General features: G+C 42.9%; 1 protein-coding gene across 1 annotated transcript in view; it reads left to right on the top strand.

The window, feature by feature from the left end:
* NBAS (NBAS subunit of NRZ tethering complex) overlaps positions 1–25,374 on the top strand; it is a 975,710-nt gene that overhangs the window by 325,907 nt on the left and 624,429 nt on the right. Inside the window, exons 28-29 of the mRNA XM_040348578.1 lie at positions 8,596–8,718; positions 22,981–23,083. Coding sequence (XP_040204512.1) covers positions 8,596–8,718; positions 22,981–23,083 — 226 coding nt within the window. The remainder of the gene's footprint in view (positions 1–8,595; positions 8,719–22,980; positions 23,084–25,374) is intronic.

The following is a 25,374-nucleotide window of genomic DNA, read 5'->3' as shown; positions in this document are numbered from 1 at the left end:
GTTATGGCGACAATCATCAATTTTTAGCGGGACTGTGACATTGCAGCAGACAAATCTGACACAAAGTGACACTTTTTTGGGACCAGCGATACCAAAACAGTGATCAGTGCTAAAAAATAAATAAAAACAATACACTGTCACTGTATAAAAGACACTGGCAGGGAAGGGGAATAACATCAGGGGAAATCAAAGGGTTAACTGTGCTCCTAGGGGAGTGCTTTCTAACTGTGGGGGAATGCTGTGATTGAAGGAAAACAGAGAATCCGTGCTTCTGCTTAGAAAGACAAGATCTTAATTTTAATCACTCACAGAACAGCGGTCTGCCTTGTTTACATAGGCAGACCATCGTTCTGCCTCTCCTGTAATCGCGGCCGCCGGACTCTGATTGGCTCTTGCTGTGTCCAACCACGGCGGGAATGGAAGAAGAGAAATCGTGTATAGGTACATGATTTTGCGCTTAAGGGCTGCCCTGCCGTGGTATGTGTAAGTTGGGGGTTGTCACTAAGCAGTTAATACATAATGAAATTTATTGTTTCAAATGTAAGCAATGTACATATCTTGTTTTGATTGGTATCAGACACTTGCAGTCCCTGTGAAGCCCAGAGTGGGAGAGGGAGAAAACTTCTAGAAGAGAAAGCATAGTACAGATAGATGGGCTCATTACTCTGCTGCTTCTTGTTCACTGTACAGTTACAGCTGGGGGTGGGTCTATGACATCATGGGTTTAGAGGGAGTGGGTTGATTGAAACTGGTCATCTCTTTTTTTATGGAGACTGAAGACATCTAGTGGCAAAAAAAAGTAGTACTGCAGAAACCACTTTGGATCAAAGGTAAGTATTGCAGCAAAAGCAGATTGTTTGTAACTCATATTGATTGATAGGCTATTTATTTTCTAATTTGTAGTTTTGGTTTTACATGTAATTTAATTGGAACAGTTTCAAATTGCAAGTCCCAATAACAGGCAAATAATGCAGGAAAGGGCTATTTTGTTTGTTATTCAGTAGTGCGGAAGTCAAGATGAATTGTTATAGTGGGATATCATGGATATCCCTTCAAGGGCAGAGATCTCATAGTGTTCTGCTGGGCCTGAATGTAGAGGATGGCTACTAGCAGAAATAAGCCTTCACCTATCTAGGAAAGTGGACAACCTTTTCTTCTCAGCTGGCATTAACTAATACCATCTGTTTTTTTTTTTATAATTCTTTATTTTATATATCTTTTTCTTTTATCATATACAGAAAATAAAATACAGCCATTTCAATTTCCTCAATGACATATCAACCATGTTTAACATTAACTAAATATCTCACATTCCATATTTGGAATATCTGCATTTTATATCATATCAATTTTTCCTTTCCTTAATTGTAGTGCATTCTTTTACCTATTCTTACTACCCTCCACTACAATCTTCGAGAGAGCATCTTTACCATCAAAGAGCAATAGTTTCCCCCCCACCCCCCCCCCCCCACAAAAAGAAAAAACAAAAAACAGAAACAACACAAAAAAAATAAAAAAAATAAATAAAAAAAATAAATAAAAATAAAATAAAAATAAATAAAAAGGGAACAGATTCTCCCCCCTCTCTCCAGCCCCTCCCGCCCCCTCTAGTTATCACAACCCCCATATTCAATATATGGGGTCCAAGTCCTCAAATACTCCTCCTCTCGTTCCCTGAGTCCCATAGTAAGATTTTCCATCAATTGAATCTCATTTATTCTGCTAAACCATTGTGTTTTTGTTGGAGGAATCGTGCTCTTCCATAAGATTGGTATGCACGCCTTAGCTGCCGTTAATAAATGTCTTAATAAGGATTGTTTATACTTTTCCAGAGACAGTGAAATATCGAAGAGCAAAAATGCTTCTGGTCTATCACCTAAATTTACCCCAGTAATCTCTCGAATCGTCTCCGAGACCATGTCCCAGAATTCCTTTAACTTTTGACAGCTCCAAAAAATGTGTATCATGGTCCCTTCTTCTTTCTGGCATCTCCAGCACAAACTTGATGTATTCGGGAAGATCCGATTCAATAACTTCGGTGTCCTGTACCACCTGGTCAGTACTTTGTAACCCCCCTCCTGGTATCTGGATGCAATTGACGCTTTATGTGTAAATGAAAAGATCTTGTTTTTCTGTTTCTCTGAAAACTTTATACCCAAGTCCCTTTCCCATGCCTGTATAAAAACTAATTCTTGGGGTGCACTAGAGTCAATCAATAGATTGTACATATATGATAACATATGTCTCTTTGGTTCTTTCTTTAAGCAAATTTCTTCAAATTTCGACGGTGGTCCTATCTCCTCCTCTCGGATTTTTAGAGAACCTATGAAGGTTCTCAGCTGATTTCGTCTCCATAAGTCTAAATCCTCACCGTATGCTTGTTCCATTTGATCGTTATGCATCACATGATTATTGGTCATAAAGTGTGTCAGTCTGCTAATTCCCTTCCGTCTCAGATTGTTAAAACATCGGTCTTTAAGACCTGGCTCAAAGCTTGGGTTGCCCAAAATGGGTGTCATTGGACCAATGTGTTTCAGCAAATTTGTTTTCTTAGCGATCTTTCTGATCACTCTAAGAGTGGCATTTATCGTTGGATGTTTTTTTATACTCTGAGGAATCTTGCTTTCTGCTATCCATGCATCTGTTTTAACTAAGCAAGTCAGAGGAGCCCATGGCGGGGGGCCACCTGTTACACAGAGGTGCCAGGCCCACTTTGTGTTTTGATTTAGCTTGTCGTTTGTTGTAGTTTTTCTTCTTTTAATTTTTTATGTGTAGCGTGTTTTGCAAGCTGGTTTCCATATGGAAAGTGCAGCTGGTGGAAATTAGGTCACTTTATTAAATCTACAACTTCATTATCTAGTTACAAGTCGGAGATAGATGAGCTTAGCGGTGAAATCCCCAGCTGGAATAACAATGATGTTAAGAGAATTGCTGGAGATTCCGATAGTGGTGCTCGCTCCTCGTGACCTTGAAGTTACCTTTCTCTCTATGTCACCAGTCAGACTGGAGTTAGATGGACCTGCCATGTCTTTAGTTGTTAAGCAGGCAAATCTGATCTGTTCTAGCTGAATTTTGTATTCATAGTTTTATTCTATTATTGTTGTTTTTTTTGTTTTTTTTTAAACATTGATTTGCTGCATTTATTGATCAACACAATCCGCCACACATTGCACAGGCTGGCACGTGCATATTCTGTGAAATGGCGAATCATGATTTTCCTGCTGTGTGTATGCTTTGATATGCCCAATTTGTGCTAAATTGATTTTACCAGCTCTGCTGTAAACTCTTCTAGGTTGGAGACCGACTTCAACATGTTTTATTGCCAGAACTGCATTTTAAGTGTAAATAATGATAAAAAAATTGGCTTCTGCCTAGGCTGATTTAATAAATTTGTAAACCTAAGAAAGATGAGATTTCCTGGTTGAAAGTTCTTACTTTTTTTTTTATTGTTGTATCTGATGTGGGCAGAGATGACATATAAATAACTTTATATTGGCTTTTTGGGCTAATTATTTGTTTAGCAGGCTTCAGAGAGTGCTTGACATGGCTTTTACTGACTGAGTAGTGGCGGTCCAATGTCCATGTGGATTCATTTACTAAAGTGGTAAAGTAAACTTGAGTTTGAGTTACTAAAGTTTGAATACTTCTCACCAGTCAAAAGTAAATATATTTAGGTAGATTCAGAGTGATTGGATTAACTTTAGGGCGGCCTAGCCTGTTTAGGCTACACCGCCGTAAATTTACTAGGCTAGTAGTGATTTTCAATCTACTTCAATCTACGGCGGCGTAGCCTCAAACGAGCGGGCGTAAGGGCGCCTAATTCAAATGACTTGGAGGGGGGCATGTATCATGGTAATGAGGCTTGACCTCACGTTTTTGACGTTTTTTTACACTGCGCATGCGCCGGCCGACTACATTTCCCAGTGCGCATTGCGGCTAAGTACGCCGTACGGGCCTATTGATTTCGACGTGGACGTAAACGACGTAAATTCCGATTCGCGGACGACTTACGCAAACGACGTAAAAATTTCGAATTTCGCGGCGGGAACGGCGGCCCTACTTAACATTACTAGTCCACTAGAGCATAGCTCTAACTTTAGGCAGCCTATCTCTTACGGAAACAACGTAATTCGACTGCGGCGGCCGCACGTACGTTTATGAAGCGGCGTACAAGCCAATTTACATAATCTACGCCGGCCGCAATGGAAGCGCCACTTAGCGGTCAGCCAAAACATTGCAATCTAAGATAGGACGGCGCAAGCCGTCCTATCTTAGATATGTTTAAGTGTATCTCTGTTAGAGAGTACACTTAAAGATAGGTCGGTGCAGATTCAGAGTTAGGTCGGCTTATCTGTAGATAAGCCGGCCTAACTCTTTCTGAATCTACCTATAGGTCTAGAGATCTAAAACAGGGTAGTACATCAGGCCATCCACTCCCTTCCGTCATTAATTCTGATTTTAACATAATTGCAGTGTTTTATGGACAACATTAATAGAATGCTGATTACTTGCTGCACTGCATTGCTCATTGAGGTGAATCTGGTGTCATTTAAAACATATACAAAGAGGCTTATTTACTAAAGGTATAGGGCATATTCACTTTACAAAGAAAATTTTTGCATAGCTTAGTGAATAATAGTGGTGCTGAGTTTATCTAATCAGGTGCAAGTGCATTTTATTTCCACCACATTTACTGAGCTATGTGAAAATGACCTATATTCTATAATATATAATATATATATATATATATATATATATATATATATATATATATATATATATATACCGGCGTATAACACGCACCCTAACTTCAAGACGGAAGTTTCAGGAAAAAAACTTTCCACAGTCCCCTGCGTATAACACGCAGGCACAGTTTACCCTCTATTTTCAGGGTTAAAAAGTGAGTGTTATACGCCAATAAATACAGTATATATAAAATATATACTTATATTAAAATACTTTGCAGAATGAATATAAACCTTTTGTAAATCAACCATATTATTTTAGTTTACACTTTCTATGCTTTGATATGCTTTCTGGAATCTTGCAGCACGCCCAAGACCCCAGACGTTTGGCGCTTTTGTTAGCAAACTGACGTCGGCTCCTGTGATTTGAATATTAATCTTTTGCATTGACTTCTGAGCCAACCATTGGCACTTTAGATTTCATTGCACATGGACTCAATAGCCCCTCTGTTTTTTTTTTGTTTTTTTTTACTTTTCATTTACAGAAAACAAATAGTACTTTGTAAATCATTTGTTATGTGTTAAATGTGTATTTGTTAAAATAAATAATAAAAATGTATGTATGTGCGTTTATAAACAAGTTTGATCTATCTGCAGTTATTGGTTGGTTAAAATCCACATTCACTGCTTTATAATTTTGTATCATCAAATTTTAGTAAAGCATTTAAAATATAATTGACCCCAAACTATTAAAACTTTCCATCATCAATATGTAATTGCTACCGCTCCCACTGCCCCCATCTCACTGCACACAATTTAAGCATAAATCACAGTTTAAAAACTTTTTGTGGCTGGTGGGTCCCACCCACAGTTCTGCTCTCACTGTGTACAGCATAGCGATGATAATACTTCTATTTATACTAGGTAATTAAAAGTGAATTGGTTCCTTTGGGGCTATTAAGTAAATTAATAATTAACAAAAAAAAATGTCTTGGAATATAACTTTAAATAGTTTAAGTCACACAAACAGAGCACGTCTGTTTTTTTGCTTCCAATGTGCTGATGTTTACAGCAGCCAATCAGATTTAATTTTACTTAGACCAGTTAAGAGACAGTTTTGGTTACTGTGATGTACCCTGCCCTCTCTACAGTTAACAAAATTACAATTATAATTATTACACTTTATGGTAGAACTAAAGACAAACTTTCTTTGTTTTTCACTTTGGATAGAGAATAGGAGGGTTATGACCCCTGTTATTATTTTTAAGCATTTGTCTCTTTGGGGAGTCTTCCCTTTACTTCCTGTCCCATAGCCAAAACTGGAAGGGAGAAGATGTAAACAGACCGCCTGTTCGTTTTACATCTGACTATTCCGATCCGCCAGATGGATGATGGACAAATGCCCCACCCATCTGTTTTTAGCAGATAGGATTGGATCAGATGTTGGCAGGTGTAAACGGACACATGCCCATTTACATCCGCAGCTCCATAGAGGGCAAAGAATGGTCCGATCGGATCCACCTTAAAAAAAAAACTGTCAGGACGGACCCGATAGTGAAGAAATGGATTCAGGACAGCCGCACTCCGATAAAAGCCTTTATTGTAATGAATAGTCAACGTTCATGTGACAACAGAAGCAGGGCAAACACCTGACGCATTTCACATCATTGTCGCTTAGTCATAGCTAGATGACCACATATAGTTTGACAAATATATACCAGATTCAAACATGTCACATGGTGCATTCAATGCTTTTAAATTGCAAACACATGTGGCCAAAAAGGGGGGGGGGGGGGTGGAAGAGATACATACATGCAAGGCCCCTGAGAAAACTTGTAAAAAATGGAAAATATGGAACTAGACCACAAAACGAGATGGTTAACATAAACAAAAAAAAGAAAAAGGGATTGCGATATATACATGTACATATCAAAGATACACCTATATACGAAAAAGCCAATATCTCAAAATAGTCAAAGTTAAAACATAATCAAGACATAGTAAACCATCACCATGTATAATATGGGGGAACACATGAAATTGTAACAATCAAAACTAGATACATTTATAAACAAAAGTACATGTGCAAATTGTTGTGAAGCAACCTTTAACCACTTCAATACAGGGCATTTTCACCCCCTTCTTGCCCAGGCCAATTTTTCGGTTTCAGAGCTGTCACATTTTGAATGACAATTGCCTCGTCGTGCAACACTGTACCACAAATGGAGCTATCCTTTGGTGGTATTTGATCACCTCTGTGGTTGTTATTTTTTGCGCTATAAGCATGGACTGTGTGTTACACACACAGATCCACGTCCCTGGCTTACGGTAATTTCGGGTGCCCAGCGATCATCGAGACCGCCGAGCATACGCACCCCCTAGACAGCCGGGAAGACCAGGACATCATATTATGCTCGCCCAGGATGGGAGATCCCTCCTGCGGACGTCATATGACTTTGGGTGGGTAGGGAAGTGGGGAATAGTAAAACTGTTGTTATAAATAATGTCCAAAAATCTACCAAAACATGTTGGAACTACCATGTTGATATGTAGGAACTTCAGTTCATGGGGTGCCACTAAGGAATAAGGACACAAATACAAAGTGGCGGTGTGATGATGTCTAGTAAATAGTTAGAAAAACTCTATTAATTAGTGATGACTACATCAAAGAACACTGCTATTAAACCATATGAAAATTCAAAAATTATATTTCGTAGAACGCCTACAAATATCAAAATCTTGGGAGACATGAAGACCATTTGGGATATATAATCACCAGCAAAACAGCAGGAAAGCAGAAATAAAAATGTATATATGAAAAAATGTAACCTCAATGACTTTTAATATCGGCACACTTACCTGTCCTGGAGTCCAGCGCCGTCCGCAGCAGAGGACGAGCGATCGCTCGTCACTCTGCTGCCCCCCTCCATCCTCGTTGAGGGAACCAGGAAGTGAAGCGCACTGGCTTCACTGCCCGGTTCCCTACGGTGCATGCGCGAGTCGCGCTGCGCCTTCTGATTGGCTCCCGCTGTGCTCTGGGAGCCGAGTGTTCCCAGAACACAACGGGGGGGAGGTGATGTCCTGCCCGCAGACTGTGGCCGGAAATGGGTGCAAATACCTGTCTTTAGACAGGTATCTGCACCCCCCTCAACCCTGAAAGGTGTCAAATGTGACACCGGAGGGGGGGAGGGATCCGATCAGCGGGAGTTCCACTTTAGGGTGGAGCTCCACTTTAATCACAATAATATGAGACATCCCACTCAAAATGTAATCCTGCTGGTTTCCTGGTACTGAGGGAAAAAAAATAGTAAACTTCCCTCTTGCAAAGCACTCTAAATCTATCGCCTCCCCTAGGGGGTGTCACTATAGCTTCAATCCCCTGATAAAATAAATTGGAGACATCCTTGTTATGGACTATGTTCCAATGTTTGGCTACATTTGTGGAGTGGTTTTCCTCAATGTCTCTTAAATGATCATAGAGACGATCCTTCAGTCTACACGAAATGCGACCCACATACTGTATGTTGCATAAATCACATATAGCTACATATACCATAAACCTGGTGTTGCAGTTAATAAATGAAGAAACAACAAAACTTCTAACAGTAGTAGTAGAACAGACTGAAGGACCCCTCTTGATACGACAATAAGCGCATCCTCGTATTCCACATTTGAAATTGCCTTTAAACTTCAACCAGTGAGAGCCAGAGCCGATGGATCCACCCGTGTGAAAGAAGCCTAACAGGACCACAATAAAAGCCTAATCCCTTTCCACTCTATCCGTAAAAAAACTTTGCCTTTTAGTTATACTGAATTTTTTATTTTATTTTTAGACTAAACACAGTTGAGGGTTTGTGCTTTTGTACAAGTCATCATCTTATCATATTTCCATTTCTTCTTGTATTTTCAGTGTGTCAGAGATCTTGGAGAAGCATGGACTGCAGAAACCCATATCATTTGTGAAAGAGACGCAGTCAAGTGTGGAAGAAGCTCACAAGCTAATTGTGCGTCTTACCCGCCATACTGGTCGAAAGTAAGTGTCTTCTGTTTCAGTTATTGAAGACTTATTTTTCTGCTTGATGAAGAAACCTTGTACTTCCTTCTTTAAAATGTTGGTTTCCCAGCTGTCTCTGGCTTCAGTGCCTTTGATATTGCTGATCTGGAACATGTTTTGGCTGGTACTGGACTTAACATTCTTTGTTCAGGACAATTAATTGAACTTATTTTTTTATGTTTTTAATTCAGTGCCGTAAAATGCCATGCCCCATCAACCAGAAGTGAGAATTTTTTTGTAGTTTGCTATAATCAGACCAGAGAAAGTTGATTTCCAATGGGGTTGAACTCAGGTTTGGCGACAAAAAAAAAAACAGCACAAAGATCCATAGCAACAAAAACATATACCATGTTCAGGACGATATTGCTCTTTAAATGTTTTATCTATAAAATATGTACAATATGCCATCCAGAAAATCACATATGTCGGTTATTTTATTTATTTTGTTTTTTACCATCAAATGTGTGTTAACATTTTCTGAAACCCTTTACAGAACGAACTGTGCTGTTGTAGCTTATCCAGTCTTTAGAATCTGCTTCATTATTTATTATCTCACTTGCACTTTTGTGATTAAATGTGTGCAATGCCATTTGTCTTTTGCCAACCTTGGAGGATTTGCTCCACGTTTAGCAGATATCATTCGTGAAGATTAGACTATTGATAGGGTGATAGTAATTACCTGTTCCTGTCCAGCCTTTATTTCATTTATATCTGCGGGATGCGACCCAGGCCTCTTGACTTTGACCCAGGCTTTATCACAAGACGGGTTATCCATTCCATTTATCTGTTTAATACGCAGTAGGCTCTGGGAAGATCTGAGGACTTAAACAAGGGTGGTCGCCCCTTTGAGAAATAAGAGATAAAAGGCTTTTTCAACATGTTCACTCACTGCCTGTATGAAATGGATATAAAGCTGACAAAAGATGGGCTAATACTTTTTTTTTCAGCAGATTCATTTGGAGCATTTGCTTGGGCACAGGAGTTTTTGCAACTATAAACGTGTACAAATGTATATCTGTGTTTCATGTGACATTGGTGTGCATTTATCAGAAAAAAAGTTCTGCCTATGGATACACTTAAAGGGTTAGATTTTGGGAAGGTGTTTTAATTGTTTTAAAGGGTTGCCTCTAGTTAATGATTATTATTGGTGTCTAATGTCGCTTCTTACACGATCGGTCAAACCGATGAGACCAGTCTGATGGACCGTTTTCATCGGTTGGCCGATGAAGCTTGACTGATGGTCAGTCGTGCCTACACACCATAAGTTAAAAAAACGATCGTGTCAGAATGCAGTGACGTAAAACAACGATGTGCTGAAAAAAACGAAGTTCAATGCTTCCAAGCATGCGTCGACTTGATTCTGAGCATGCCTGGATTTTTAATCGGTTACATTTAAAACAAGATTGCTTTTTTTTTTACCTATGAATAAATAACCGATGGGGCCCACACACGATCGGTTTGGTCTGATGAAAACGGTCCATCAGACCGTTCTCATCGGTTTGACCGATCGTGTGTACGCGACATAAGGGTCATGTTTAAGGGCCAGTTCACACTAGATGCAGTTATGTTTTTTCTGCACCAATACGGTCAGTTCCGGTAAGTTTTTGCATCGGAAACTGACTGCACTGGTGTGAACTAGAGCCATTGGAATACATGGAAAACACTGTGCATGCATTTTCAGTGCAGAAAAAAAAGCACACGGAACTGCGTCTGGTGTGAACTAGCACTTAAGTTTAAAGCAGTATTAAACCCAAAAACAAAGATGTATTAACTTGCACCTCACCAATTCTTAGGCCCCGTACACACGAGAGGATTATCCGCTGGAAACGGTCCTCCGGACCGTTCCCGCGGATAAATCCTCTGGCGGATTTTGATCTGATGGTTGTAATAACCATCAGATCGAAATCTGCGCGGAATCCATCCGCGGTGACATGGCGCGCCGTCGCCGCGATGATGACGCGGCGACGTGCGCGACGCTGGAAGGTAAAGACTTCCCACACATGCATCGAATCATTACGACGCATGCGAGGGAGGGGATCGGACGGATTGATCCGGTGAGTCTGTACAGACCACCGGATCAATCCGCTGGACAGGATTCCAGCGGATAGATTTCTTAGCATGCTAAGAAATTTTTATCCGCTGGAAATCCATCGGCCCGAAAAATATCCGCGGATAAATATCCGCTGGGCCGTACACACCACAGGATCTATCCGCTGGAACTGATCCGCGGATAAATACCAGCGGATAGATCCTCTCGTGTGTACGGGGCCTTAGATGTGATGGTTGCATTCGATTTCTTTTTTTCTTTTTCCTTTATTTTCACCCGGGGATCCAACTAGTAAAGTCTTTTGTTTTTCAACTTTTACCAACCAAGCTGTCCAAAGTATTATTATAATATTATTATTATACAGAGTTTATACAGCACAACGGTGTGTGCAACGCTTTACGACATAAAGGCAGGCAGTAAGGTTAGTCTGGCCATAGATGGTTTGAATCTTGTCTGGTTCAGCAGGAAACACCAGAGATTCAAACCTTGTACTTGGATACAATCAGCCTGCTGGATTAAACTTGCAATTATCGCTAGCGGCTGCTTTAGCTGCCATCAAAAATCACGAGCTGCTAGCAAAAATCACTGTCTTCTCCCGATGGGGACGGCTTCCCCTCAATGTTATAACCCATTTCAAGTTTTGTTGCCATCTGTAAACCATTGGTGGAAATTTTCCTTTACTTTCTGTCCCATGGCCACAACAGGAAGTGAGCAAGTCCCTCCATAGTAAGAGGAATCCCTAGTAGTTGCTAGGTTCACCAGAACTAATGTCCATAGTGGAAAATTTCTCCTCTAATCTGGTTCTGATGACCATCCAAAATTTGTGATTTTCTTTCAGTTTCAGTGATAATGGTTGCCAGGACAAACAGAGGTCAAATCCTCCTAATGGGGACTTGGCATTAATAAAAAAAAAAAAAAAAAAACTGTCAGGGTTCTAATTCCTCTATGCTCAAAAAAGGTCACACCTCTGAAAAGTTTATTTTATAGTTCTCACACACACTCATACTTGTTTGCAAATGATTTAGTGGCTTAGATGGTGAGATTGTTATATATGAGCGCCCCACTTGGTCCATCTCCTGCAGTCATGCTAAGGGAAGTTTCCCTGTTTCTTGAAATGAGATGACAGAACAGTTTGAGAAGAGCCCGGGCCTCCAGAAAGAAAGAGATGTTCATGTGTCTAGCTTAGGTCATGCTTGACATTTTCCTGGGTGTTATTACCCTTTATACTGGTATTGTTTTGAGTCACGCAATCCTGATATACATAGACCTCAACTTGCTCAGACTGGGACATTAAGTCTTGGTTCACACCTAAGACAGGTTTTTCTCACAGCAGGGGTTCCAGTGCATGCTGGTTCATTGTTTCAGGTCTGATTTCAGACCAAATTTTGGGCTGAATTTGCACCTGAAACTGACCAAAAGACGCAAAATGCTAAATGCACCGGACCTGCCGCAGAGATATGTAAGCCGGTGACTTTTCGGTATGGTTCCTTTATCGAGATGGTTCCTGTAAGGACTGCGCAGGCACAATCCTTGCCGACGGAAATCTCCGAACTTCGGCCGGCATCCAGGCTCATTCCTTAACATCCCCGTGGATTGGAGGATGTTAAAAAAAGAGCCAGGAGGCCGAGCGAGCGTAGCGAGCACGTGAGGCCAACTGGCCACTTACCTCAAATTCCACGTCGCCCTGGAGGTTCGGTGCTTTCCGTCGGCAAGGATTGTGCCTGCGCAGTCTTTACAGGAACCATCTCGATAGCCAGAACCATATCGTCAGATCACCGGCTCCATAGAGTCGGTCAAAATCTCCTGCTGTCAGTGGAAGGTATAGTGTCCCAAGGGCCGAATGAAGGCAAATAAAGGACCACATTTGGCCACAGTTTGGAGACCCCTAAAATAGAAGAACACAACATTGGTGCAAATAGGGTGGAGCTTATCTCTTAGTCTGTGAAATCGAGGTCTGTGTAAAGGAAGTATCTAGAACTAGGAGCGTCCATGGGTCCACAAAAAACTTATTTGACAATGACATTTGAAGACACCAAAAGGAGCCGCTGCCCTTTTTAGTGCATTTTGGTTTTAATAGTTTTAGGACCTAAAAGTTTTACATTAAAGCCTCATGTCCAAAGCAATCGCTGGAAATTAATTGAATGAAGCTGAATTGATGTATCCACTGATTAGTTACCAGTGGTAATTGGATTTTAGTCAACAAAAAGCAATAGAAGTTACCCATTGATTTTCCAATCTGTTCAATGGTTGTCAATCGCCTGCTGTCAAATTGATAATCTCTTAAGTTGCAATCATCCAGAATTTTTGACACTTTGTCTTTATGCATGGATAACTTTACCATTACAGACTGCTATAATGTAGGTCAAGGCAAACCCCACTCCACACAATAAGGGAATAATAGAATAATAGAGAATAGACTATTTGATAACGGGATTTTTCTTTCCCTTAGGACCCAGTTGACAGTTCAGAGATAATTGCATCAGCTAATGGAAGACACAACCTCCATGATTAGGCCTGTTGCTGATGCACTTAATTAAATGTGAATGTTCTTTTATGCACTTGATGCTTCTGGGATTTTGTGTGTTTGGGAGATTAGGTCCCGGGTCACAGAATGACACATGTCTGCACTTGGCTCTGTTCCGTAATACACAGCATGTCATTCTGTATAGCATTGATGATGTGCACTGATCCTAAACTCATTGAGGTCATATGAAAGATGTTCATGAGAGCACAGGACACAATTCACAGACGTGTCTGGAATCACATAATCCACGGCCATGTTTGAGATCTCCATGAGTCCCTGCGTTTGTTTAAAGGTCCATAAAATCAAAAACGGAAGTTGTCTCTATGTAAAAGAGCCGCCTGACAATGCATTTACATTTGCATTGAAAGCATGCATTGGTTATGTTCTTGGCATTCAGCAAATCCTAGACATAAAATATCACTCCTAAAGCATATCTAAACCCAAGAACAAAAATGTAATATATTGCACCTTACTGGTACTTGGATGCAGTGGCTGCATTTGTTTTCCCTTTTTTTCAGGCTCTTTCACTTTATTTTCACCTGGAGATCCTGAAAATAACTCACTTCTTATCCCTGAGTAGTTAAGTTTACTCCTCCATTGTATCTTCACAGAAGCATTTATTAATTTAAGATAAACAGTTGAACAAGTGATCTTTTTGCTTGTCTGCTTTGCTATCATCAAATAAGGAGAAATTATAGTCAAGGCTTAAAGTGGTTGTAACCCCCCCCCCCCATAGTGATTTTGTCTTGTCAATTGTTTTTTTCTATCTTCTACAGTACCTTGGCTGATCCTGCCTGGTCCTGACTTCTCCTCTGTGAGCTGACCATGTTCGTCGTGGGTTCTGAGCCATGAGATCATGGTCAGCTTACGTGCCTCCATCACTGCAGCTCTCCCCTGTGCGTCTTTGCATCTCCCCCTCCCTCTTTCCCTGTCAGCTCCGTAGTGTTCACAATCTCCTCATCTCTGTCCCTGCCCCTCTCCTCCCTGCCCCTCTCCTCCTCTCCCCTCCCCTCTCCTACCCACCCCTCCCCTCTCCTACATGCCCCTCCCCTCTCCTACATGCCCCTCCCCTCTCCTACCCTCCCCTCCCCTCTCTTACCCGCCCTCCCCTCTCTTACCTCCCCTCTTACCCGCCCCTCCCCTCTCTTACCCGCCCCTCCCCTCTCCTACCCGCCCCTCCCCTCTCTTACCCGCCCCTCTCCCCCTCCCCCTCTCCTCCTCTCCTCCCCCCTCCCCTCTCCACCCCCCTCCCCTCTATCCATCATTGACTGTACTGTTTCTCTGAAGCTGCTCTTTCCCCTGAAGCTGCAGTGCCTCAGTGTTTTATCATGGGAGAGAAAGGAAACTCTGCCCCTTCCACTTGGCTCCTTTAGATCGGGATGGAGAGTGGAGGGAGGACACGTGACCGTAAATCAGAGCACTGGAAAAATGTATTTACAATTAGAAAAAAAAAAAAAACACATACTGCACTGTTAAACAAGCAAAAGCATGGAGGATAAATGTTTTGTTGTTTTGGCCATTGGAGTTTACAATCACTTTTAACCACCTTCCCTGTACCTGGAACCATACTGGTTTCCTATGATAGGTCCATCCTTGGTGACCACAATGCATTTTTTTCCCACTTTTGCATATTTGAATTCAACAGCATATAGCCAGAGAACATTGGGAATACAGTTGTCAGATAACATATTAAATCTTGCTCTGCTTGTCAGGTGCCCATCCTGCATTGCAGAACCTTCCCTACATAGACTATAATGATCCATCAGTATAACGATCTACAAGCAGGCCAAAATGGCCTATAGCAATGGGATCCTGTTCAGTACAGCCCACTATGCCAGCGAAAAGCTGGGTATAGATGGCGTGAAGTTTTGACAGTTCAGCTTGCCAGAAAAGAGAAGAGAAAAAGTATCACCCCCTCCCTTTTAGATTGTAAACTCCACGAGCAGGGCAATACTATTCCTTTTGTATCAAACTGTATTGTAATTGTACTGTCCGCCCTCTACATTGTAAAGTGCTGCACAAACTGTTGGCGCAATATACAGCAAATCCTGTATAATAATATTAATAAAAATGTGGTTCCCCCATCCATGCTAAACAGTGTGGGTGGAGGATAGAGCTGCATGATTTTGGCTAAAATGAAAATCACATTTCTTTATCGTACATCACGGGACACAGAGCGGCATTCATTACTATATGGGTTATATGGAGTACCTTCAGGTGTAGACACTGGCAATCTCAAACAGGAAATGCCCCTCCCTATATAACCCCCTCCCATAGGAGGAGTACCTCAGTTTTTACGCCAGTGTCTTAGGTGTTAGTCATGGTTTAGCTTGCCTCCGCATCCTTGGGATTAGGTGAGCTACCGGTTCTGTCCAAAAAAGCCTCAGCGCTAAAGTGGTCAGTAACCGGACCCCAAACCCTTGGGGTATAGCCCATAATGCTTTTCTTTTTAGAGAGCTGGACCCTGGGCCCAGAACTTAGAAACCTTTGGGTACCTAAAGTTTTCTGTTGCCAGGGTGCTATATGGGCCCAGGACAGTGGATCCTTCATAGGAACCCAGGGCCTGAAGGTGTAGACATCCCCACGGAGATGGGGGAAGATTGGGCCTCTTGCTTGGCAAAGTCCTGCGGCATGGAGCAGGTAAGTGAGGGGAAAACTTGCGGAACTTGGTTCTTAGCAGGTTTTTTTCTGGGGGGTCACAGGGGACATGCCTAAAGTTATGCACTGCATCTGGCAAACTAGTCACATATCATAAAGATAGGATGGCTCTCTATGTATTATTCCCCATAAGATGTGACCTCCCTTGTAGTGTTGGAAAAGCATTGAGTGGGGCCTGTGTTATATAAAAATATATGTGTGTGTCAGAGAGCTTTGCTTACCTGCAGGCCTCCAGGCGATGCTCCATTCAGTCTTCCTCCTCAGAGCCTGCAAGCAGGCAAAACGCTGACCTCCTCATGGTTCCAGGCTGCAGGCTGCAGTTTGCTGGAACAGAGAGGTCCCTTCCTCCCAAAATCCCCCCCCCCTCCCCCTGTCGGGAGGGGCATTTCCTGTTTGAGGTTGCTGGGGGGGAAGGGCGGGTCAGTGGCTTAAAGGAAGGGGCGGCCCTTCCTTGTTTGTTCCATCAATACTTTGGAACTGAGGAGAAAGACCAGAGCGGCAGCACGGGGCGCCGAGGACACACAGTGGCCAGAAAGGATATTGCAGTCTTCAGAGGACTGTTTTGTCAAGCCTAGAAATAGGCTGTTTCTTTTCCATCTCATAGTTTTTCTTTGCAATACTACTCAGGGGGACAGAATGTTTTTTCTTTCCTGGATTTGAAACAAAAACGAAAAAAAAAAAAAAAAAAAAGTCATCTAGGGGAGAGGAAGCATTTTTTTATCCCCCAAACAGGTGTTTGGACAATTAACTTTTATAGTTCCAAATACCAATAGGTAGCAGGTGTACCTCGGTATTGTACCATGGTATGCCGCTGTTTTCCCTACAGGGAGCCTTGGGGCCATCGGGATCTGGGGCTGGAGCTGACGCGGGTCAGTCCAACCCTAAGATGGTCACGGAGGAGGTATTACTCACCTCTTTAAAAGAGATGCAGAAAAGCATGGGAAAAATGATATCCGCAGCTATGCGGGGCAGTAAGCGGAATAGATCTCCGTCGCCCGAGCGCGGACCCTCAGAAGAGGAGGTCCTTTCCTCAGGGGAATTGGACGACCTCTTGGACACGGACCAAGTAGGTTCAGGGATCGAAGACCCGGATACAGAGGAGTCTGGGGCAGTCTCCCTGAGGGAGAGCTGGTGGATTCAAGGATTGTCGGACTTGGTCCATAGGACATTCAACTTGCCAGTACCAGATCTCCAGGTATCGACGGTTTCAGCTTTGGGCTCACTGAGGGCGCCTCAAAGCAATGCTGTGTTTCCGATCCATCCTCTATTAGAGGGAATTTTGTTCCAAGATTGGAACAAGCCAGATAAGATCTTCTTACCACCTAAAAGGTTCTCTGTCCTATATCCTATGGAAGAAAATTTTTCCAAAAGATGGGCTACTCCTGCAGTGGACGCAGCCATCTCATGTGTTAACAGATCGTTAACATGCCCTGTAGAAAACATACAGGTGTTCAAGGATCCAGTTGATAAGCGCTTGGAAGCACTACTTAAGAACTCCTTCACTACTGCAGGGGCAGTAGTACAGCCAGCTGTGGCTGCGATTGGGGTCGCTCAAGCATTATCGGATCAATTTAAGCAGATGCTTAAACTTATTCCGGCCCAGCAGGCAGAAAAATTTTCGGATGTCCCTAAGGCCATATGTTTTACGGTAGACGCAATCAAGGATTCTATCCAGCAAGCGTCACGTTTATCGTTATCCCTTATCCATATGAGAAGACTCTTATGGTTAAAAAGCTGGGAGGCTGAGCCCCCATGCAAGAAGCTCCTGGTAGGGTTCCCCTTCCATGGAGGACGACTCTTCGGAGAAGACCTAGATAAATACATTCAGACCATTTCAAACGGCAAGAGTACTCTCTTGCCAACTAAGAAGAAGGTTCAGGGACCTGCGTTTAAACGACAGTATTCCCCTGGGCAGGGGCCCTCTAATGCCAAGCAGTATCGACGGCCTCCTGCAAAAGCAAACTTCGGCCTCAACAGCAGATCACAAGGACAGGCTGTTAGAGGCAAAAGGCAGTGGTTTCGCAAACCAGCAAAACCAGCCCCCAAGCCAACCTTATGAAGGGGCGCCCCCACCCACGAAGGTGGGGGGAAGGCTGCGACTCTTTTCAGAGATTTGGGAAGCCGGCATTCCCGACGAGTGGGTACGGTCTTCCGTGGCCACAGGCTACAAATTAGATTTCCTAAGGTTTCCTCCTCCTCATTTCCAGAAGTCGAGGATTCCAAACGATCCGGAAAAGGGAGCCGCATTAAGATCGGCATTAGATCATCTACTTTCCCAGGAAGTAATAGTAGAGGTACCAGTCCTGGAACAGGGGCTGGGTTTCTACTCCAACCTATTCATCATCCCAAAATCCAATGGAGATGTCAGGCCAATTTTGGACCTAAAGATGGTAAATGCATATCTAAAGATCCGCTCATTTCGGATGGAATCCGTGCGGTCAGCAGCTGCCACACTCCAGAAGGACGACTTCATGGCGTCCATAGACATAAAGGATGCCTACCTTCATGTTCCAATTTATCAGCCACATCAAAGATATCTACGCTTCATGGTGGCTTCGCGTCACTTCCAATTCGTGGCGCTTCCCTTCGGGTTGGCTACGGCCCCCCGGGTGTTCACGAAGGTCCTAGCTCCAATCCTAGCCAAACTAAGGATCCAAGGGGTCACGATCCTAGCATACCTGGACGACCTCCTAGTCATAGATCACTCGTCTCCCGGCTTGGAGCGAGCAGTGGCCCTCACGGTCCAATACCTCGAGAGGTTCGGCTGGGTCCTAAATCGAGAAAAGTCAGCTTTCCAGCCCACAAAGCAGTTGGAATATCTCGGCATGAGATTAGACACAGAACAACAAGGAGTGTTCCTACCTCTGAGGAAGGTAAAAGCCATCAAGGAATTAATCCTACTGGTTCTAAGCAAGAAAGAACCGACTATTCGCCTATGTATGAGGTTACTAGGCAAGATGGTGGCCACATTCGAGGCGGTACCATACGCCCAGAGCCACACTCGCATCCTACAGGCAGCCATCCTGTCAGCATGGAGCAGAAGGCCACAGGCCTTGGATATCCCGTTGCCGCTCTCATCAAGAGTCCGACAAAGTCTGTGTTGGTGGTTAGACCCTCAGAATCTACTGAAGGGGAGGTCTTTCAGCCCAGTGGCTTGGAAGATAGTGACCACAGACGCCAGCCTGACGGGCTGGGGAGCAATTTTGGATGGTTGCACTCGCCAAGGTACTTGGGCAAAGCCAGAGAAGCAGTTGCCCATCAACATCTTGGAGCTCAGAGCTGCTCGACTAGCCCTCAGGGCTTGGACGTCAAAATTGCAGGGGTTCCCGGTGAAAATTCAATCAGACAATGCCACGGCCGTGGCATACATAAATCACCAAGGGGGAACCAGGAGTCAAGCCGCTCAGAGAGAGGTGAGCTTGATTCTTCTATGGGCAGAGGCTCATGTGCCCTGCATATCGGCAATATTCATTCCAGGAGTGGACAACTTTCAGGCGGACTTCTTAAGCCGCCAGACTCTATGGCCGGGGGAATGGTCTCTGCATCCACTAGTCTTTCAAGCACTCTGCCAAAGATGGGGAGTGCCGGACGTGGATATCATGGCATCGAGACTCAACAAGAAACTAGACAGGTTCATGTCCCGCTCAAGGGATCCGATGGCCTGCGGAACCGATGCGTTGGTTTGCCCTTGGCATCAGTTCAAACTTCTTTATGCGTTTCCCCCGCTCCAGTTACTACCCCGCCTGCTGCGCAGGATCCGGGTGGAGCACATACCAGTCATCCTGGTAGCTCCAGCATGGCCCAGAAGGGCATGGTACTCACTAATCTTAAGGATGGTAGTGGGAGACCCGTGGACTCTTCCTCTACGGCCAGACCTGCTATCGCAAGGTCCGATCCTCCACCCTGCCTTACGGCATCTAAATTTGACGGCCGGAAGCTGAATCCCTGATTCTCAGGGGTAGAGGTCTGTCTCAGAAAGTAATCTCTACCCTAATCAGAGCCAGGAAACCGGTCTCTAGGGTGATTTATTACAGGGTCTGGAAGGCCTATGTAGGCTGGTGTGAGTCCAAGCGATGGCTTTCTCGCAAATTTACCATCGATAGAGTATTAAGTTTTCTCCAGCTAGGAGTGGATAAAGGATTGGCATTAAGCACAATCAAAGGACAGATTTCTGCTCTGTCAGTGTGGTTTCAGCGGCCGCTGGCCACCCACTCGCTGGTTAAGACCTTCCTTCAAGGGGTCTTACGTATTAGACCTCCAGTTAAATCCCCGCTTTGTCCGTGGGATTTAAATCTTGTTCTGTCAGGTTTACAGAAACAACCGTTTGAGCCGTTGGCTGATATTCCTTTGGTTCTACTGACAAGGAAGTTAGTATTTTTGGTTGCCATAGTTTCCGCAAGAAGAGTTTCGGAGCTGGCAGCCTTATCCTGTAAGGAACCATATCTTGTTTTTCATAAGGACAGGGTCGTTCTCCGCCCTCATCCTTCCTTCCTTCCGAAGGTCATATCCAGTTTTCATTTGAACCAGGATTTGGTATTACCATCCTTCTTCCCTAAACCTACTTCCAGAAAGGAAGGGTTGCTGCATACCTTGGATATTGTCAGGGCCATGAAGGCCTATCTTAAAGCTACAAAGAAGATCCGGAAGACAGATGTGCTGTTCATTCTACCGGATGGGCCCAAGAAGGGGCAGGCAGCTGCAAAGTCCACCATTTCTAGGTGGATTAAGCAATTAATCACTCAGGCCTACGGCTTGAAAGGGTTGCCTCCTCCAGTATCATTAAAGGCTCATTCTACTAGAGCCATGGGCGCCTCCTGGGCAGCACACCACCAGATCTCTATGGCTCAAGTTTGCAAGGCGGCAACCTGGTCTTCTGTCCACACGTTTACAAAATTCTACAAGTTGGACGTAAGAAGGAATACTGATACTGCCTTCGGGCAGGCAGTGCTGCAGGCTGCAGTTTGAGACCCTCGGATTCCGGGGGCTCCTCTTGTTCGAGTTAAATTTAAAAAAATTTATTTTTCTCAACTAAGTTGGATTTATTATGATTTGAGTATATCTCTAAATTAAATCCTTTTGTCTTGGAGATGTTCTCCCTCCCCTCATTGTAAGCATTGCTTTGGGACATCCCATATAGTAATGAATGCCGCTCTGTGTCCCGTGATGTACGATAAAGAAAAAGAGATTTTTAATACAGCTTACCTGTAAAATCTTTTTCTTGGAGTACATCACGGGACACAGAGCTCCCACCCCTCTTTTTTGAGGACCATTTTGGGAGGCATACTGCTTGCTACAAAACTGAGGTACTCCTCCTATGGGAGGGGGTTATATAGGGAGGGGCATTTCCTGTTTGAGATTGCCAGTGTCTACACCTGAAGGTACTCCATATAACCCATATAGTAATGAATGCCGCTCTGTGTCCCGTGATGTACTCCAAGAAAAAGATTTTACAGGTAAGCTGTATTAAAAATCTCTTTTTTTTTTGCTCAGAATAAAGATTACGATTCATGAAACTTGCGGCATAACATCATCTTTCGCATTATATAAAAAAAATTGGGCTAACTTTACTGTTTCGTGTTTTTTTTATAATTCATTGAAGTGTATTGTTTCCCCAAAAATTGCGTTTGAAGACCACTGCAATATACAAGTGTGACATAAAATATTGCAACAACCGCCATTTTATTCTCTAGGGTTTCTGCTACAAAATATATGTGTAATGTTTGGGCGTTCCAAGTAATTTTTCTAGCAAATGTGATTTTAACCTTGTAAAAAATAAGTGTCAGAAAAAGGATATAACTTTAGAGTGGTTGTAAACCCTTACAATCCACTTTATGGTATGGGAAAGCCTATAATAAGGCTTACCTGTAGCTCCCCCGGATATATTCTAAACCTGCACGGTTTGAGATATCGCCTGTATCAGCATGTGCCGACGTCATCGGCACATGCACACCGAAGCAATGGCACATGTGCACAGGAGAAAAGTCATCACGGCTCTGGCCAATCACAGCGCTGAAGCCCGCGATACCCAGAAGTAACTCCAAAAGGGATGTCGCCGGCGGTGCTGTGTACTGGGACCGCTGCAGGGTCTTCGATTTCAGGTATTTCATAATGAGCTAGCTAGCATTTTTTCAGTGGGTCTACAACCACTTTAAGTGGTTAAACTTAAATCATTTACACACCAAAGTTCATCTCTTTGATCTAAGATGGAAAAGTTACAATGTTTCTAGTTCTCTACTAGCCTGACAATGTTGTGAAAATCTTGGCAGGCTGCCCCCTTTTTTTTTTTATCTTTTGACAGCTGAGTGAGCAGAGATCGCTTTATACTTGTTACATTAATTAATCTGGAAATTCTGCATAGAGATTGCGAGGGGGGTTGAAACAATATCACAATTTTTTAATGATTAATCATGCAGTTCTAGTGGAGGAATCTCTATTGTATTCAGGCTCCTGTGGCTGCTGGCACTGCTGAACATTGACTGCATCTAATAGAGGATGCAGACACTTATGGCCACCAATGGCTGACATTTTGACTGATCAGCAGAGATAACCAAAGAGAAGGACAGCCTGGGCATATTAAATACAGGTTAAGGTCTGAGCTGAAGGGTTGCCATTTGCATTTTCAATGAGAAGGACTGCTTTAAGGGAAGACCATTGTAATTTCAGTTCTGCCTAAAACCCTTACAGCTTTTAGTACAGTAAGTTGTGTTATGATCTTAAACTGTAGTAGGCATAATAGGGTTACATTTAGGAGGGGATGGAGATCCCAGATTTCACAGACCACGGGTTCTGCTGCCCAAGCAGGAGAAGTAGGATCGTACCATAAGCTGGTCATTTTGGACAAACCTGCAAATGTATTCTATTTGTCATCAGGATGGAGTAAAATTACACTCATAAGTGGTTGCTAGTTCATTGTTTTTTTTATTTTTTTTATATATATAATATTTATATCAGTAGTTTGTGTCATTTTTTGCCTTGTTTATGTGAAAATTATTTTTTATCTTTCCTCTTCTAGACAACCTCCGGTCAGTGAGAGTCACTGGAAAGGTCTTCTTCAAGATATACTGGAGATGCAGCAGAACGTGTTCAAGTGTCTAAGTGCCGATGTGTGCTATGAGGTAATACAAACAAATAAAGCGGTGCTTGTTGTTGTACCATAGCTTGAGATAGCTTAGCATCTGCAGAGCTAATGAGCCCCATCTTTTCCATGCACTAGAAAGAGATGGGCGTCAGGTGTTGGTGCAGGTTAAATGCGTTTACTTTGTGCTTTTGTCACAGATGCCTGGCGAAGAGGAGGGTCACATTTGGGATCAGCCGATCTTTGCTCTTTATTAGGAATCACTTGACTAAAGCTAAATATACACAAACTGTAGATTGATTTCTTTCAGCCAGCAGGCTAAATAAAAAAAAAAAATCAAACTAATTTCTCCATCTGCGCTAACATCAGCCGCTGATTGGATGGGATGCAGCAGCTGTTCGGCCAACAATTTTTCCTTCCTCCTTCAATTTCCAGATGTGTGGTGAACATTGCAGGTATCCTAAAGCAGCATTTGTTATGCAAAGCTAAGTAATTCTGCCATTTATTTGTACATATTAATTTATTCCAGAAAACTAAGGGCTTGTTCACACTTGGCTAAATGTCTACGCTCCTATAGCGTTTGTGTGGCGTTAGTATGAGCGTCAGACAGGCGTCAATGAGCTTTAGTTTGGGCATTAGACAGGCATTTTACAAGGGTTTATGAGGAATTTACGATTCTCCCCAAGCACCCTATGGGCAGTTTTGAAGCATTTGACAAGCGTTAAAACTGCTCCACAAAGGCCTACTCCATTACAGTAAATGAACACCACTTAACGCCCCGCAACCGCCTGGCAGAGCATTTGCAAGGCATTACCATAGACTTGAATGGGAGGCGTTGAAAGGTTTAAAATGCCTCCTGACTCGACATGAGGCTTCAATTTTAAACGCCTCTTTAACGCCCCTCAAACACCTGCTCTTAATGCCAGTGTGAACTCAGCCTTAAAGTGGTTGTAAAGGCAGAAGTATTTTTTTTTTATCATAATGCATTTTGTGCATTAAGATAAAAAAAAAAAAAAAACATTTTGTATGCAGTCACCACTCTCTGCTCAGAGCAGACCAAGAACTGAGTGATCAGCGGTCATATGATCGCTCCATTCTTGAGCTTAGAGCCAGTGGGGAACAACTGCAGCATCACAACGATGCTGCAGCATGTAGGCGAGTATGTATTTTTTTTTTTTTTAATCCCAAACTTCTCTATTAAAGTGAAACTGAGTGAAATTCAGAGGTGCAGAAATAATTTTGTAGAAAACAAAAGTAATTCCAAAGATGTATTTTAAGAGTTAAAAAAAAAAAATTACTCAAAATAAATCTGGAAATATACACCGGCACACAAACACACTTATGATGACCTTAGCATGTTCAGAGCCCCTTAGAATGTATTCAACTGTATTCAAAAACCAACTTCAGTCCCTGAAGTTGCACTCAAGCCACCCCTTTCTATTCTAATTTTACAATGGTGTGGTGCAGTAGGCTGGAGGAGTTGGGCTTCAGACATACAAGAAAATGACACTTGGTGCTCTGGATTGCGACAAGTACACACTATAAAACGATATGCTTTGCTCATATTTCAACCACTTTAAGTGCAATATTCTACCAACATTGTAAATATAGGGTGTAATTGTAAATATACATTTAACCTTAAAGTGGAACTATACATAAAACTTTTTTTTCTTCATTTTGGATTGAAGGGATGGTTATAACCCCAGTAAGACCTTAACAAGGGTTATAACCATACCCAGCCACCACTGCTGCAAATTAAGATAATCTATTGGGCTCCCCCCTCATGTTACAAGAACCAGTGTCTCCAATAGAAGATTTCCTCACTTACTTTTCTGGGGATATTTTATTTTATTTTCACTTTCAATGATCATGGTAAACAGGACAACTAGAGAGGGTGAATCTCCCTAACGGGACACAGGCAGTGATAAAAACCTACAAAGACAAAACAAAAGTTGTGTCTTTAGTTATATTTGAATTGCTAATCAATTTTACTCATTGAGAAATAATCTTAGGATGGTGGTAGCACTTAAATCGGAGTTTCACCTAAAAGTGGAACTTCTACTTTAAGCACTCCTCACCCCCTTACATGCCACATTTGGCATGTCATTTTTTTTTGGGTGGAGTGGGTGCCTAGTTTTGAGTGGGACTTCCTGTCTCCGAGTACGGACTGCCTAGGCAACTCCTCCTCTCCCCTAGGCTACCCCTCCCTCCCGGAAATCATCTAGGACATGTCATAAGCTGTCACAGCTCGGTGCTCACAGTTTTACTGTAGGCACGGCGTATAGGAGGGGGAGAGGAGCGAGGCTCTATGTGGCAGCATTGCTGGACCGT

This window comes from Rana temporaria, chromosome 4 (assembly GCF_905171775.1).
Source record: "Rana temporaria chromosome 4, aRanTem1.1, whole genome shotgun sequence".
In the NCBI taxonomy this organism is placed as follows: domain Eukaryota; kingdom Metazoa; phylum Chordata; class Amphibia; order Anura; family Ranidae; genus Rana; species Rana temporaria.
The sequence above is the reverse complement of the archived record's forward strand: the minus strand, read 5'-3'. Positions and strand labels throughout refer to the sequence as shown.